Here is a 16,813-nt window from a genome sequence, read left to right as displayed (position 1 = left end):
CCATATGTTTATCTGTTTTGTTTCCTAAATTCCATATATGAGTGAAATCATATGGTATTTGTCTTTCTCTGACTGACTTATTTCACTTAGCATAATATACTTTAGCTTCATCCACATCATTGCAAATGGCAAGATTTCGTTCTTTTTGATGGTTGAGTAATATTCCATTATATGTATCTGTTTTTGTGTCAGTACCATACTGTCTTGATGACTACAGCTTTGTAATAGAACTGGAAGTCCAGAATCATGTCTCCAGCTTTGCTTTTCTTTTTCAGGATTATATATATAATCCTGAATATATATGTGTGTGTATATATATATATGTGTGTGTGTGAATATATATATATATATATATATACACATACCACATATATATACAAATGTATATATATATATACATACCACATATATATATACAAATGTGTATATATATATATGTATATATACATACCGCATTTTCTTTATCCATTCATCAGTTGATGGACATTTGGGCTTTTTCCATAGTTTGGCTATTGTTGATAATGCTGCTGTAAACTTTGGGGTGCATGTGCCCCTTCAAATGTGTATTTTTGTACCCTTTGGGTAAATAACTTGTAGTGCAATTGTTGGGTCATAGGGTAGTTCTATTTTTAACTTTTTGAGGAACGTCCATACTGTTTTCCAGAGTGGCTGCACCAGCTTGCATTCCCACCAACAGTGTTAAGAGGGTTCTGCTTTCTCTGCATCCTCGCCAACATCTGTCATTTCCTGACTTGTTAATTCTAGCCATTCTGACTGGTGTGAGGTGGTATCTCATTGAGGTTTTGATTTGCATTTCCCCGATGGTGAGTGATGTTGAGCATCTTTTCATGTGTCTGTTAGCCATCTGGATGTCTTCTTTGGAAAAATGTCTATTCATGTCTTTTGCCCATTTCTTCCTTCCTTCCTTCCTCCCTCCCTCACTGCCTCCCTCCCTCCCTCCCTTCCTTCTTTCCTTTTCTTTCATTCTTTTTTAAAGACTTATTTATTTATTTGAGAGAGAGAGAGAGAGCACACATGCATGAGTTGGGGGAGGGGCAGAGGGACAGAATCTTCAAGTAGACTCCCTGCTAAGTGCAGAGCCCAGGGCAGGGCTCAATTCTATGACCCATGAGATCATGACCTGAGCTGAAACCAACAGCCAGAAGTTCAACTGACTGAACCACCCAGACACCCCTCTTATGCCTATTTTTTAACTGTATTATTTATTTTTGGGGTGCTAAGTTTGTTAAGTTCTTTATAGATTTTGGATACCCACCCTTTATCAAATAATGTCATTTGTAAATATCTTCTCCTATTCCATAGGTTGCCTTTAGTTTTGTTGATTGTTTCCTTCACTGTGCAGAAGTTTTTTAGCTTGATGAAGTCCCAATAGTTCATTTTTGCTTTTGTTTCCCTTGTCTCCTGAGACATGTCTAGTAAGAAGTTGCTACAGCCGAGGACAAAGAGGTTGCTGCCTGTTCTCTTCTAGGAGTTGGTGGTTTCCTGTCTCACATTTAGGTCTTTCATCCATTTTGAATTTATTTTTGTGTGTGGTGTAAGAAAGTGGTCCAGTTTCATTCTTCTGCATGTTGCTGTCCCATTTTCCCAACACCATTTGTTGAAGAGACTTTTTTCCACTGGGTATTCTTTCCTGCTTTGTTAAAGATTAGTTGATCATATAGTTATGGATCAATTTCTGGGATCTTCTAGTCTGTTTCATTAATCTATGTGTCTGTTTTTGTGCCAGTACCATACTGTCTTGATGACTACAGCTTTGTAATAGAGCTGGAAGTCCAGAATCATGACATCTCCAGCTTTGCTTTTCTTTTTCAGGATTGTTTTGGCTATTCAGGGTCTTTTGTGGTTCCATACAAATTTTAGTATTGTTTGTTCTAGCTTTGTGAAAAATGCTGGTGTTATTTTGATAGGGTTTGCTTTAAATGTGCAGATTGTTTTGGGTAATATAGACATTTTAACATTTGTTTTTCTAATCCATGAGCATGGACTGTTTTTCCATTTCTTTGTGTCCTCTTCAATTTCTTTCATAAGTTGTCTATGGTTTTCAGAGTACAGGTCTTTTACCTCTTTGGTTAGGTTTATTCCTAGGTATCTTATTGTTTCTGATGAGATTGTAAATGGGATCGATTTCCTAATTTCTTTTTCTGCTGCTTCATTTTTTGTATGTAGAAATACAACAGATTTCTCTATGTTGAGTTTATATCCTACAACTGTGCTGAATTCATGTATTAGTCCTAGCAAATTTTTGTTGGAGTCTTTCAGGTTTTCTGCATAGAGTATCATATCATCTGCAAATATTGACAGTTTGACGTCTTCCTTGCTGATTTGGATGCCTTTTATTTCTTTTTGTTGTTTGATTGCTGAGGCCAAGACTTCTAATACTATGTTAAATAGTAATGGTGAGAGGGGGCATTCCTGTCTTGTTCCTGACCATAGAGGAAAAGCTCTGTTTGTCCCCATGAGGATCTGAGGGTAATATTTAGAATGAAGTCTGCTGGGTAATATTTTGAGTATAAGCTTAACTTTATAGAAATTGCTGAATTTTCTAGAGCAGCCTTACCATTTTCCATTACCATTAGCAGTGTATAAGACATCCAGTTGCTTCTCTTCATTGCCAGTTCTTGGTATTATCAGTTTAGAAAATTTTTATTATAGCCATTCTATAATAAAAAGCCATTGTATCTCATTGTGTGTTAACTTGCATTTTCCTAATGACTAATGATGTTGAGTGTCATTTTGTGTGCTTGTTTGCTATTTATACATTTTCTTTGGTATAGGTTCTGTTTAAATTTTTTGCCCATTGGAGTTTTCTTACCTTTGAGTTTAAAGAATTGTTTAACATTCTGGATATAAGAACTTTGTTAGATATGTGATTTGTGAATATTTTCTGCCAGTCTGTAATTTAAGTTTCCATTCTTTTAACAGTATCTTTCCCAGAACAAAGTTTAAAATTTTGAAGATGTCCAACTTATCTTTTTCCTACATGGTTTATGCTTTATATCTAAGAAATACAGATATTGCCCAATCTAAGCTTCCCAAAATTTTCTTCTGTTTTCTTCTAAAAGTTTTAGAGTCTTGCACTTTACATTTAGGCCTATGATCCATTTTGAATTAATTTTTTTATAAAGTTTGAGATATAGGTTGAGATTAATTTCTTTGTGTATGGATGTCCAATTATTCTGGATTTATTTGTTGAATAGCCTAGGAAGATTATTAAATTAAATTAAATTACTTTTACACTGTAGTAAAAAATCAGTTGACCATATTTGTGTAGATCTATATCTAGACTCTAGACTGTTCCGTTGATCTATGTGCCTATCATTTTGCCAATACTACACTATCTTGATTATTGTGCTTTTATTATAAGTCTTGAAATCATATAGTGTAAGTGCTCCAAATTTGTCTTTTTCAAAACTGTTTTGACTATTCTAGTTCATTTGATTTCCCATATAAATATTATAATTAGCTTGTTGATATCTATACAATCATGCTGGGATTTTGATTAGGATTGTGTTAAGTCCAGAGATCTATATGTGGAGAACTGATATCTTAACAAAATTGAATCTTCCAATCCATCAACATGGTATATCTCTCCATTTGTTTAGGCCTTCTTTGATTTCTTTCATCAGTGTTATATGGATTTCAGCATGTAAATGCTGCACAAATTTTGTTAGACTTATATCTAAATATTTCGTGTTTCTCTTTGACCTATTGTAAATAATAAGTTTCCCCCTGAAGTTTTAGGTTCCAATTATTCATTGCCCACATATAAAAATAGTATGATATTTATAAATTAAGCTTGGGTCCTACAATCTTAATGAAGTCATTTATTAGTTCTGAGAGCTTTTTAAATAGATTTTTGGGGATTTTCTGTGTTTACAATGATGTCATCTGCAAATTGGGACTGTTGTATGTCCCAAACTCTATGCCTTTTTTTTTTTTAAGATTTTATTTGTTTATTTGAGAGAGAGAGATGCATGAGCCAGGGGGCAGGGCAGAGGAGGTGAAAGAGGGACAAATGAACTCTGCCCTGAGCATAGCGCCCAACTTGGGGCTTGACCCCACGACCCCGAGATCATGACCTGAGCCAAAATCAAGAGTCAGACACACCCAACCAACTGAGCCACCCAGGCACCGCTAAGCATAGTTTTCTTTGAGATTATATTGTTTGGGATTATATTGTTTTTGAATTTGTAAATTAAAAATTTTCAGTATATCTGGAAAGTTTTCAGCTATTATTTCTTCACATTTATTTTTCTGTACCAATGTCTTTCTTACCTCTTTTTAGGACTCCAGTGATACAAATGCTAGACCTTTGATACTGTACATAGGTTCCTAAGTCTCAGCTGATTTTTTTTCAATCTTTTTTCACTCTGTTGTTCACATTGGATAATTTCTTTTGATCTGTCTTCAAGTTCACTGACCTTTCTCTGTCATCTCCATTTTGTTATTGAGCCTATTTTGGTATACTTGTAAATGCCCTCCCCTCTCTCCCCCATGAAAGAGTGAAACCGGACCTGAATCTCAGTAATGAGGAAACCTATCTGTGGATATCTCTGGTACCTGGCCCTTGCTGCTCTTTGCTGACAAGAACATCCTTGCTGAATGACCACAGGATGAAGGGAAGCTCAACATTTTGAAAGCTAGTTAAACACAAACACACACACAGCTAGTGGGTGGCCAAATGTGTAAGCCCACATTCTGAGCTGGCTCTTCTGCTCTAGGCACTGTGTGGGCTGAATTCAGACACTAATTGCCCCATGCCTTCCCTCACATTCCCCTTCACTCCATCCAAACCATGGTTGTGAATTCCTGAGGAAAGAGTGGGCGGTATGTATCCTTACCATCTCTGGCCTGAAAACAATCTGCCAGAAGTTGTCTAGTCTCTCTTCTATGTAACTGCTCCTTAAGAGAAGGTATAGCTGATTGTACCAGGGTTCTGCTTAATCATATGGATCACTTTTATAAGTAGAAGAAAGAACTTTAGCTGTTTGGTGGGGAGAAGTGAACAAAAGCCTTATTCAAAGAACTTGTCTTCTTATCTGGGAAGTCTGAAATCTGCCATATCGTCATAGTTTCCATGATAATAATGCTCCTTCCTATAGGACCAGAATTATCTCCTTATAGGCTATCACTGTTGGTTTGCCCAACTGGATTCATCCTCTACTTTTAGGGGTGGTTGGGTGTAAGGGAGGTAGAGGAGGGAATTAATATTGTTGAGCACTTACCAAGTGTTGGGCAATGTTCTTTGCATTTTTTACACGTTCATTTATTTAATTACATATTTGATTTTACACATTTCATTCTCTGAACAAATTTGCCAAGCAGACACAATATTATCTATATTTTATAAATATGGAGGTGCAAAGAGAGTAAGTAACTCTCCACAGGTCAATAAGTGGCAAAGCTGGGATCCAAATGTGCCTGGCTCTACACATGACCTTTCTTCTCTATGCAGCTTTTAGACTAATTAGGTGATATTTGGGAGCAATGTGAACCTCAGGGAAATACATTTAACGCATCTAAAATTATCTGACAAAAGATGTGACTCAGGATGGGTCTGAGCCTTAGTTTGCAAAGATTGTCAATGTTCATACCCATTCAAGAACAGTCCAGTAATCAGATAACCTGTCATTGCTTGATAAAAACCGCTCAGGTGCATGCAGTTAAGTGAGGCTGAAATAAAAGTCTGAGCAAAAACAAGCGGAAACAGCTCCGGTCCATCCCCGACCATGAGACTGTTCAGCTGGCTCAGTGATCATTACATCTGTACAACCTATTCAAAGACTCCAAGTGTTGACTATTTCTAAACACCTGGCTCTTTTTGCAGGTTAGTTGCATTCCTCTTAACAGCCCTGAGATGTAGGTTTTCTTGCCTGGGTTCACAGCTAATAAGTAGTAGAACTAGGATTCAAACCTAAGTTTATGACCAATCTTGAGTCACTTCCCATCTACTGTATTGCCTATGAATTATGCTTTTAAAAAATGTCAGTGACAACTCTTTGCCAAAACGATCTAAGAGACCACGAGGCTGCAAAATTGATGAGACCCAGTTTGAATCTCATAGGGAGATTTTCACATCTCAAACATATTCAAAAATGGAATTATTGGCCCTGTGAAACAGATGCCCCTAGATGCTCTATGGAAAATTGGTCCCATGAGATGCTGTGGGGGATAAAGAAAAGCTCCATGATGAGTAAATAAGCTTATGAGTCACTGGCTTCAACAAAGACAAAGCTAAATGAACTTTACTGCAGGACTTTTCAGAGCCTTTGTTATGCTAATGTGCAACTGGAGAAGAGAAATAGTATACAGTGTTTCTCAAATTTATTTGGCCTTTGACCCCTTTTGGGAGGCAGGTACCCATGCATGAGCATTGGGATACGCCCCTCAGGACTTTCTCATCTTTCTGTGTGAATCTAATTGGTATGTTGAGGGAGCTAAGGGCAGTCGTGTCAGCACGTGAAAATTTCTGAATATTGACCTTAACCCTTTGTTTCCTTGTGTGGCAGAGTCCAGGGCAGCTGTCTGCCCAGGAGGAGCAGGCTGAAGTCCTCTGATTTCCCTAGGTTAGCCAGCCAGTTACCTACTAGGTACACAGGTAAGCTCTGGTGGACACATTGGGAAATGTCTAAGTCTGGAGAGCTGCTTGAAGGGAGGGGGGCATAGATATTTAGGGGATAGCATAGAACCCTGGAGGTTGCAGGAAGAAGGACAAGAAGAGTGTGTGTGTGTGTGTGTGTGTGTGTGTGTGTGTGTATGTGTGTGTGTGTCTATAGAAGGAAGACTCCAGAAAAGAGACTAGTGAATCTTAAAACAGGCTTTGTTTCCTTCAAAAATGCCCAGAGGTTTACCTCCTTCCTTTCTTTACTCTAAGTGTATGTCAGGGAGCAGCACTCACCTGACCTGGGAGCTAGAAATGTAGCATCTCAGACCTTCCCCCAGAAAAGCTGAATTAGACTCTGCATTTTTAATAAGATCTTCATGGAATGTGCATGCACATTATAGATTGAGAAGCCCTACGTTAAGTCACACAAACATGCCTCCTCCATCACCTCCTATGTTCCAAACCAAATAATTTGGTTTGGTTTGAGTAAGTGTTCTCAGTGGAGGTCATATCATATTGAGTTTTAGGCTGGCCTTGGGGTCCTACCTATGGAGTAAGACGGAACTAGCTGAGGGCACTGGGGTGACACCTATTCACAGGTCTGAATGGGTGACTTCACAGGAGGTGGACTGTAAAGACACATTAGGTCCATGAGGAATCAGCTGCAGGTTTTATTTTATTTCATTCTAATAGTGGAGCTTATTCTGGGTTTTACTTAGGACTTGGCTTATTGGGGTTGGACAGCAAAATGGGCTAGGAGTCAATGACCAGAGGCATGCTTTAGTTCTGCCACCAGTGGGGTGGGGCTGATAAGCTCTTTACTGTGGTGTTGTGAAAGGGGTGAGGTAATACGTGTAGTTCTGTGAGAAGAGCTTGTTTAAAGGCTGTGTGAGTTCATTGACCAGTTTGACTTCTGGGTTCAAACTGATGCAGTAGGAGGAAGGCTAAACAGAATCCTGGGCTGAAACAGTATTGGCGACATCTTGGTTCTAAAGATATTTGTGGAAAATTACCTATAGTAATTAATTTGATTAGGAGAGTCTGTGTTTAAATCATCATGTGTTTTAGAGCATTAACTCTGGTGGTAGACCACTTGATTTCAGCTTGACTAGTTGCCAGATGAATAATCTTGGTTAAGTTATGTAACCTCATCAAGCCTTAGTAGCATTGCCTATGGAATAGGGACAATAGTAGTACCTTTCCCCATGATGGTAGTTGAGATTAGATGAGATAACACATGCAAAGGGTGAGCTTGGTGCTTGGACCAGGGTAGGTTCTCCATTAAGGTTTATCTATTTCTAAAGCAACAGAGAGGAGTGGTGGTGGGAAGCTCAGGGTCCTTGCAGTTTGCCAGTAAAGGACTGGAGGGGTGGGGTGGCATCTTGCTTCCTCTGCCCTATCATGAAATTATTTTCTTGGGCTATTTATCCACTGACAACGTTTCTGCGAAGGCCCTTTCTCACCCCAACTTCCAGGTTGTGGGTACAAACCCTAACCAAGCTTGATCAAGTATTTATTGTGTGTCTACAACATGCTCACCACTGGGACACTGTGCAAGACACACACACACAGTATTAAGATATGTTCTTAATGTAAATGTCCATGTGGGAGCGATAAATCCCATACATGAAAAATTGGAGAAATTATTTTCAATAGCAACTATGTCTATAATTGGGAGAGGGAGTAAAACAGTGAACAAAACAGATGAAATCCCTGCTATTAGTTTACCAAGGGCAGTGTGGTGGGAAGCAGCCTGCCCTGACCTAGGCATTTTTCTCTGAGTTGGTGGTGCATGGTGAGAATAAAAGCACACTGACTTTTTGTAGGTGTAAGTATTGTTTTTAAATTCCCACAGACAATGCATTTCCTTATTGCCTGCTGCTGTGGTGAGACGCTCCCATCCCTCTACTCTTGGTACTCCACTGCTGTCATGCCGCTCTAGTGGGAAGAGAAAGACAATGGCATATAGTATAAAGTCATTCAGTAAGATGAAGAAAAATAAACATAAAGTAAGGGAGTAGGAAGAAGGGTGGGGGAAGGCTACTATTTTAGATTAGATGGTCAGGAAAGCCATCTTTTAATATATGAACTTATATATATAACATACTTATGGCCATATGTAGTATTAAAAAAGCAGTAATTCATATTTATTAAGTACCAACTCTATACCAAGCACTGTGCTAAGTTGAGCTCACTGTGAGCACAACAGAGCTTTAGAGAAGGCACAATTGGTGTGTGAAGGCACTGGGGGAGTCATCAAAGAAAACTTGGGATTGGACTGTTGAATTGTGAGTAGTTGCAGTTGGGTATTTACATGAAGTCCATGTCTTAATACTGTATGTCCTACATAGTGCCTAGTATAGTCATGAGCACGTAGTAGGCACTCAACAACAACTTGGTCAAGCCTGAATACTATCTGAAAGAAATATTGGCTGCTTTGGGCATAGCATGCAGCTGTCATGGATATACATATAACTTAACCAGCTGGAAAGAAGAGTCCATTTGGCATTCTCTCTTTTGGTTGCATGGCATTCAACCCCCCAGGAGACCATATTTATCCATTTATTCTCCCAAACACAGTAACAAGTTATATATCTGAGAGGAGGAGGTTTAGAAGGCAAATTATTCATTTTTTTATCAGTAGCTAAGAATCTGTTGATTATTACAACTATTTCCTACAGAAGGGAGAGACAGATGGCCACTCAAGGAGTGACCCATGGTTCTGTCACTTTCCGGGTCTACTTCATGGAAATCCCTTTGGCATAATAGGCAAATTCAGAGCATGAAGACCAAAACCAGTTTAATATGCATGACTGGGATTCCTGATGTGATTGTGAGTAATGAGGAGATTAGCTGCTCATAAACAGTCCCAAACAACAGTGTTTTTCTTAAAGTTAATTATTGCCTTTGTTTTAACAATTTGCTTGGTTTTAAAGGTAGCTCTCACTTATTCTTCCTTCAAATTCTCTGAAAAGAACTGCAAAATTTCTCTCAATACTAGAAAATGCAGTGAGCATGGAATTCAATAAAATAAGGGAGTAGATGTGAGTTTTGGAAAAGAGAGTAAACTGCAAGGAAAGCATTAAAAATTTCAAAATCTTGGGGTACCTGGGTGGTTCAGTCAGTTAAGCATCTCACTCCTGATTTTGGCTCAGGTCATGATCTCAGGGTCCTGGGATCAAGCCCTGTTTGGGTTCTGCTCTGAAGCCTGCTTGAGGATTTCTCTTCCTCTCCCTTTGCCCTTCCCCCTGCTCATGCACTCTCTCTAAAATAAATAAATAAATCTTTAAAAAATTTTCAAGCCCTGCATTGGGTTCTCCTCTGAAGTCTCCTTGAGGATTTCTCTTTCTCCCCCTTTGCCCTTCCCCCTGCTCATGCACTCTCTCTACAATAAATAAATCTTTAAAAAAATTTTCAAAATCTTCATTTTTAAACCATCACCACATGTTGCTGCCACTCCACAAAGGGAACTTTGATTCTCCATGCATGCGTTCCTGTATACAATATGCCATGGCATATTTCTTGAGTGAGTTGATAATTTTCTTATGATTTTTAGATTTTATTAACATTACTGAATTCCAGTGGTATCACTAATATAAAGGTAAATAACTGCCTAGAATCTTGAATGTGGAATTGTAAGATCACAGAGTCAATCACAAAATTTAATTTGTAGATCTATAGAAGTGATACTTGTGCAGAATTTAAGAAGTCAAAGGTACTATGTGTATATGGCTTATAATGAAAACCAGCAATCCTCTGCTTCAGTCTTCCCCACGTTCCTTAGTTTGCCTCTCCCAGAGGCAGATACTTTTCAACTATTTTAGATATTTCTACCACTTTATATCTAAATGTTGTTTTATATTGCTCTTCCTACTTTATATATTTTAAGAACTTAATATCATCTTTAAGGAGGATTTAACTTTCTTATACCACACCTGACACCCACTTCTAGCACCAGCCTCCCAATATCATAAAGTTCTAGAAAAATTTTTGCTTAGGTCAATATCCAGGGCTTACATTATTATCATTATGTATTCTCATACAATTTATTATGATTATATTTTCTTTCTTGATCTTATTGTTTTTCTTGAACCACAGCCTTCTTTTCATGATTTTCTTGGCTTTGAATGTAACTGTCATTAATTCGTCCCTCAAATTCTCTGAAGGGAACTGCAAAATTCTTCTCAGTATTAAAACACATCATTTCCTTTTCTTCTTAAAGAAATTTCTTAGGTGATCTTTGTCATTACTGATTTTTTTGTTGTATCAATTTGTACTACCCATTTGTTCTATCAATTGATGAAAGAGGGATGTTAAAATCTCCAACTATGACTGTACAATTATTTATTTCTCCTTTTAATTCTGTCAATTCTGCTTCATGTATTTTGAAGTTCTGTTATTGGATATATAAACAATCATGATTGCTATGCCTTCTTAATGAAAGGACTGTTATTACTATGGAATGAACCTCTTTATTTTTAGTAATACTCTTTATTTTGAAGTCTATTTTACCTATTTTTTTTATAAAGATTTTATTTATTTGACAGAGGGAGAGAGAGCGAGAGAGGGAACACAAGCAGGGGGAGTGGGAGAGGGAGAAGCAGGCCTCCCGTGGAGCAGGGAGCCCAATGCGGGGCTCGACCCCAGGCCCCTGGGATCATGACCTGAGCCAAAGGCAGACGCTTAATGACTGAGCCACCCAGGCATCCCTATTTTACCTATTTTTCATGAAATCACTTCTGCCTGCTAATACCTTTTTTCTCCATTAGTTTCCAACTTATCTGAGTCTTTATATATAAAGTGTTTCTTACAGGCAATGTACAGTTGGTCTTATTTTTTAAAAAAATCCATTCTTACAATCTCTGCCTTTTATTGGAGTTTTAGTCCATTAACATTTAATGTAATCATTGATAATGTATTTAATTCTGCCATTATATTATTTGTCTTCTTTTTATCCTTTCTATTTCTTCTTTGTAACTCCTTTTTACTTTATTTTGTATTATTTGAATAATTTTAGAATTCCATTTTATCTACTGACTTTAGCTATACCTCTTTGCATCATTTAACTTTTTACAGTCTACTTAAATTTAATGAATTAATATTGTATCACTTTATGTAAAATGTAGAAACCTTCAATTATATAATTCTATTTTTTTTAAAGATTTTATTTATTTATTTGACAGAGAGATAGCGAGAGCAGGAACATAAACAGGGGGAGTGGGAGAGGGAGAAGCAGGCTTCCTGCTGAGCAGGGAGCCTGATGCGGGACTTGATCCCAGGACCCTGGGATCATGACCTGAGCGCAAGGCAGACAATGCCTGAGCCACCCAGGCGCCCTGTATAATTCTATTTTATCCCCCACTCCCTCTGTGCTATAGCTGTCATAAATATTACACCTTCATTATAAATGCTACAAGATAATTTCACATTTTTTGCTTTAAACAGTCCTATGTATTTTAAAGAAATTAAGAAAAAAACCGAATTTGCATTCAGATATATACAATTTTTTATTCTCTACATTCCTTCCTAAAATTTCAAGTTTCCCTCTGATATCATTTCTCTTTAGCCTAAATATTGTCTTTAACATTTCTTATTGTGCATGTCTGTTTATGGTTTCACTTAAATTTTTTTTTAATCTGACAATGTCTTTATTTTGCTTTTATTCTTAAAGGTATCTTCATCAGATATGAAATTATAGATTGTCAGTTTTGATTTTCACTAGCATTTTAAAGATATTGTTGCACTTTTTACCTCTGGAGATTTTGATGAGAAGTCATTGGTCGTTTGAACCACTATTACCTTACATGCAATATGTTGTTTTTCTTTGGTTAGTTTGAAAATTTTTCTTTATTTGTGCTGATTTGACTCTAATGACCTAGGTGTGATTTTCTCCATCTTTATCTTACTTAGGATTTGCTGAGCTTCTTGAACCTATAAATTTATGTCTTTTACTAAATTTGGGAAGATTTTGGTCATGATATCTTTAATTATTTTTCTGTTACATCCTCTCCACGGTTCACTCTCTTTCTTGCCCCTCTTTTTATGTTCATTTTCCCCTCTCTGTTCTTTAGACTGGATTATACCTATTGATTTGTCTTCAATTCTTCTGTTACACCACCCAGTGATTTTTTCATTTTCTATTTTTATTTTCATTTCTAATTTTTTTTCAGTTCTAGAATTTCCATTAAGTTCTTTTTTAGTTTCTATTTTTTGCTGAGATTTTGTTTTTTATTCTTTCCAAACACATTATCCTCTACTCCATTAGGCTGAGTTACAACAGCTGTTTTTATAATAGCTGCAGCTAAAATCTAGATTTATCTACTAATCCAATATTTGGATCATCTCTGGGTTGGTGTCCACTAATTGTTCTTTTCCTCGATGGTATGCCATATTTTCCTGCTTCTCCATTTGTTGAGTAATCCTTAGTGTATTCTGGACATTGTGAATGTCTGGATTTTTTTTACTTTTCTCTGAAGAATATATATACTTCTGTTTTACCAGGCAGTTACTTTCCTTAAACTCAAATTATAAACTGTCTCTTGAGCAGTAGTTCTAATTTTATTTCAGTTTTGTTTGTTTGTTCATCTTGCTTTTTTGTTTTTTGGTTGGACTATGTGCAGTCAGCCCCATACGTTGATGGCTTGGGAGTCAGACTCTCGGCCCGAGTTTTTACACAGAATCTAGGGTTCCCCTCTCTGAATCTCTTTTTCCCAAGATTCCCCTTTCACTTTAAGCAGCTGTTTGTCCCAAACTCTGTTCTCTGGTTCTTCAGGTCAGAAAGTTTGTGTGTTTCTACTGGACTTTTAGCTGTTTTGTGGTCCTGCTTTCAACTGGCCCTGAGGCTAAAAGCTGTAAACAGGTAACTCACCTTATGCTAATACCTTCATCCAAGTTTCAGTGTCCCCCCAGAACCTTCTTGCTTTTGTCCACTTTCCAGTATTTTTAGGCAGATTTTTTTTTTAATTTTGTAGAGTTCACAGTATGAAAATGTCAAATCTGGTAGGAGCTTACCAGTGATATCAGAAGCAGAGGAGCTCTTTGTGGAGTTTTTTTGCATCCCTTTTTTATCTAATTGTTTATTCTTTGTCTTTTTTTAATATTTTATTTATTTATTTGAGAGAGAGAATGAGAGAGAGAGAGCATGAGAGGGGGGAGGGTCAGAGGGAGAAGCGGACTCCCAGCTCAGCAGGGAGCCCTATGCAGGACTCCATCCCGGGACTCCAGGATCATGACCTGAGCCGAAGGCAGTCGCTTAACCAACTGAGCCACCCAGGCGCCCTATTCTTTGTCTTTAATGTTCAGGATTTGTGGAAATATCTGGTCCTTCATCTTTTGTTCCTGTTTAAGATGTTCTGTGTGCAAGCCATTATTCTCAGAGGATGAGTCTCATCATAGAGTGATTAAGCAGGGATTGGCCATTTTGGGGGGGTAACTTCAAAATCTTATTTTTCCCTTTGAAGACATTCAATTTTTCTGGGGAACAATCTTCCAATTTCTTACTGTAGGAAATCTGCTTGGATGCCTGCAAAGTCAAATTGAGGGAGTGTTTCGGGGTTCAGCATTTAGACTTTTAATGAATCCTTCCATTTTTAGCTCAGTAGCTTTACAGTGTCCCTGGAATCTGTTTCTCCAGAGAGTAAAGCTTTCCAACTTCCGTTGGGATGATGGAGGTAGTTGTCGGGTTGTACAGGTTGAGGAAGCTAATCTAAAAGTCTAACTGTTCCTTAATCAAACTTTCTTTTTTTTTATTTTAAGATTTTATTTATTTATTTGACAGAGAGAGACACAGCGAGAGAGGGAACACAAGCAGGGGGAGTGGGAGAGGGAGAAGCAGGCTCCCCGCAGAGCAGGGAGCCCGACGTGGGGCTCGATCTCAGGACCCTGGGATCATGACCTGAGCCGAAGGCAGACGCTTAACCACTGAGCCACCCAGGCGCTCCCCCTTAATCAAACTTTCTTTTCTTTTTTTTAAAGTTTATTTATTTATTTGACAGAGAGAGAAAGCTCAAGCAGGGGGAGCAGCAGGCAGAGGGAGCTCCCTGCTGAGCAAGGAGCCTGACTCTATCCCAGGCCCCTGGGATCAGGGCCTGAGCAGAAGGCAGACACTTAACTGACTGAGCCACCCAGGCGCCCTCCCCCTTAATCTAACTTTCAAATTGAGTCTTTTGTTTTCAGCTCCACCTTACTCCTGGATTCAGAGGTTCCTGGTGACTCCAATGTCTTGGGCTTTTCTGGAGTTGTATTAAAATTGGATAGGTTCTTGTTGGCTGTGTGGCTTCTGCCATCTCCAGGCAGTCTTGTTTTTGCTTTTTCCATTCTGTTAATTTAGTTACCATCCTTCCTACTTCTGTCTGCCACAGTGTTATTAAAATACAGTCCATTGTGTGCTCTGCACATGTACTCTGTGTTCTTTTATGCCTCTTTATTCCTTTACTTTCATTTCTGGAGGTGTTTTTGGAGGAAGGTGGCATTGTTGGAGGAAGGTTTTCTCTTCCTTTATTCATAAAGAGTGAATGAATTCTAAAGGGCCAATTTGAGGAGAAAACCTAACTTTTCTAGTAAACAATAAAAAAAGACTTTTCATTGTACGAGGTTAAAGTCATAAACAATCAAGAAAAACATGCTAGCTTACTCTCCAGCCGGAGAATCAAGTAGAGGGTGGTGGTGCTCATGAATGCCTTAGAATCATGGAGTTTCCTAGCCATAAGGAGCAGGTTTTTTGGAACAGAAAATTTCACACTTTTTTAGTGGTACTCATTTTTTCTCAAATGAAATTTTACTTGTACCTCAATATATAAAACAGGAAAAGTTATGAATTTTTTCCCCCAGGCATTTAAATTTTTTCTTTTGTAAAACCACTGAGCTCATTCCAAGAGCTTTGGGATTTCCCAGTGTACAGATGGAAAACCGTTGCTTTGGTGGTAACATTTTATAAGGCTTTAGCCCAAACAGTGTGCACAACCATCTCTCTGGTGTAAGTGCTTTGAAAACGTTAAGAAGCAACAATGCTGTTAATTAAACTATAATAAACTATATACATATTTAAGTCTATGTATATAAACTGTAACTGAGCTCGCACTCTGGGGGCATTATGTTATGGGTTTTATACACAGTATCTCATTTAATTCTCACAAGGATGCTAGGAAGAAGGCATGATGGTTACCCCCACATTGTAGGTGAGGAAACGGAGGCCTGGAGAGAGTGAAGTCTTGTTCATGGATACACAGCTAGGAAGTGGAAGAGCCGGGCCCCAAACCCAGTCTGGTCTGCCTCAAAGCCTATTTACTTAACACACAACACTAGGCTTGATCTGGTGGGCTTGGCCCTCATGGTCCACTTTGTGTGTTGTACCCACAGCAGTCTCCCATTTGTGACAAAGCTATAATGACAGAACAGGTCACAACAAAAGCAATGTATGTCTCTAATCCTCAGGCAGCAGCAGCTCCCAGATACTCCACCCTATTCAGCATCAGACTCCTGTTCTCCTCCACAGATCAAAGGTGAGTGCACTCTGCCTTCCGCACACCTTGCCGTGCCCCTCTTCTTGGTCACTGGCTGGTCAGAAAGAGCCCTTCTCACCTGTGTGTTCCCCCAGGTGCATGCTGCCCGGCCGTGAGGACTCCAGCTACTTTTCTCCACTCAGCAGCTTCTCCCGGGACGCTCCCTGCACAGCTGCCACAGAGCTCGTGTGAAATGAGGGGCTCTGCCCACAGCCACCGCAGCTTTCGCAACTGCTACCCAGACACCGGGCATCTTACGAGCCCCCCGGACCGATGCGTGTCCTCCCATCTGGGGATAAGCCTTCCTTACCATCAGCAACCTCTGTGCCACAGCCCTGGGTAAAGGGCAAGATACTTAGTTAGGAAAGACCCCAGAGCAGCCAGCACCGCCCCCCACCCTCCGTGGTGCCGGTAAAGCATGAACAGTGGCGTTCTGTCCAGGAGATGGCGGTGTTGAGACACATATCCGACACGGCAAGGCCCCAGTGCTCTCGGCTCTAGACCGTCTTTGAATTAAAAGCTCACTAAACCCAAAGTCCTCATTCAATGGAAAGTTAAAATGTCAGAAATATATGGGGACATTCTGAGTGATGGAGAAAGCACTGTTTGCATTTGCAGCCTCAGCTAGAATACGCAAGTCATTTGTGAATGAGCTCTCAGAAGAATACCTGTTGATTAAGCATTAATA

At 38.8% G+C, this 16,813-nt stretch overlaps 1 protein-coding gene across 7 annotated transcripts in view; it reads left to right on the top strand.

Moving 5' to 3' along the window:
- MYRFL (myelin regulatory factor like) overlaps window positions 1–16,813 on the top strand; it is a 113,353-nt gene that overhangs the window by 28,773 nt on the left and 67,767 nt on the right. For 5 of the 7 annotated variants that reach the window (XM_073900667.1, XM_073900664.1, XM_073900665.1 and 2 more), the window contains exons 3-4: window positions 16,058–16,125; window positions 16,221–16,464. The exons of 1 other annotated variant lie outside the window; for it this stretch is intronic. In XM_073900667.1, coding sequence (XP_073756768.1) covers window positions 16,058–16,125; window positions 16,221–16,464 — 312 coding nt within the window. Of the gene's footprint in view, window positions 1–6,530; window positions 6,620–16,057; window positions 16,126–16,220; window positions 16,465–16,813 lie in introns of all 7 variants that reach the window. One more of the 7 variants, XM_073900668.1, reaches the window with a different exon arrangement.

Source organism: Callorhinus ursinus, unplaced genomic scaffold (assembly GCF_003265705.2).
Source record: "Callorhinus ursinus isolate GAN/ISIS: 27379988/994484 unplaced genomic scaffold, GSC_fseal_2.0 scaffold14, whole genome shotgun sequence".
NCBI classification, from domain to species: Eukaryota; Metazoa; Chordata; class Mammalia; order Carnivora; family Otariidae; genus Callorhinus; species Callorhinus ursinus.
The sequence above is the reverse complement of the archived record's forward strand: the minus strand, read 5'-3'. Positions and strand labels throughout refer to the sequence as shown.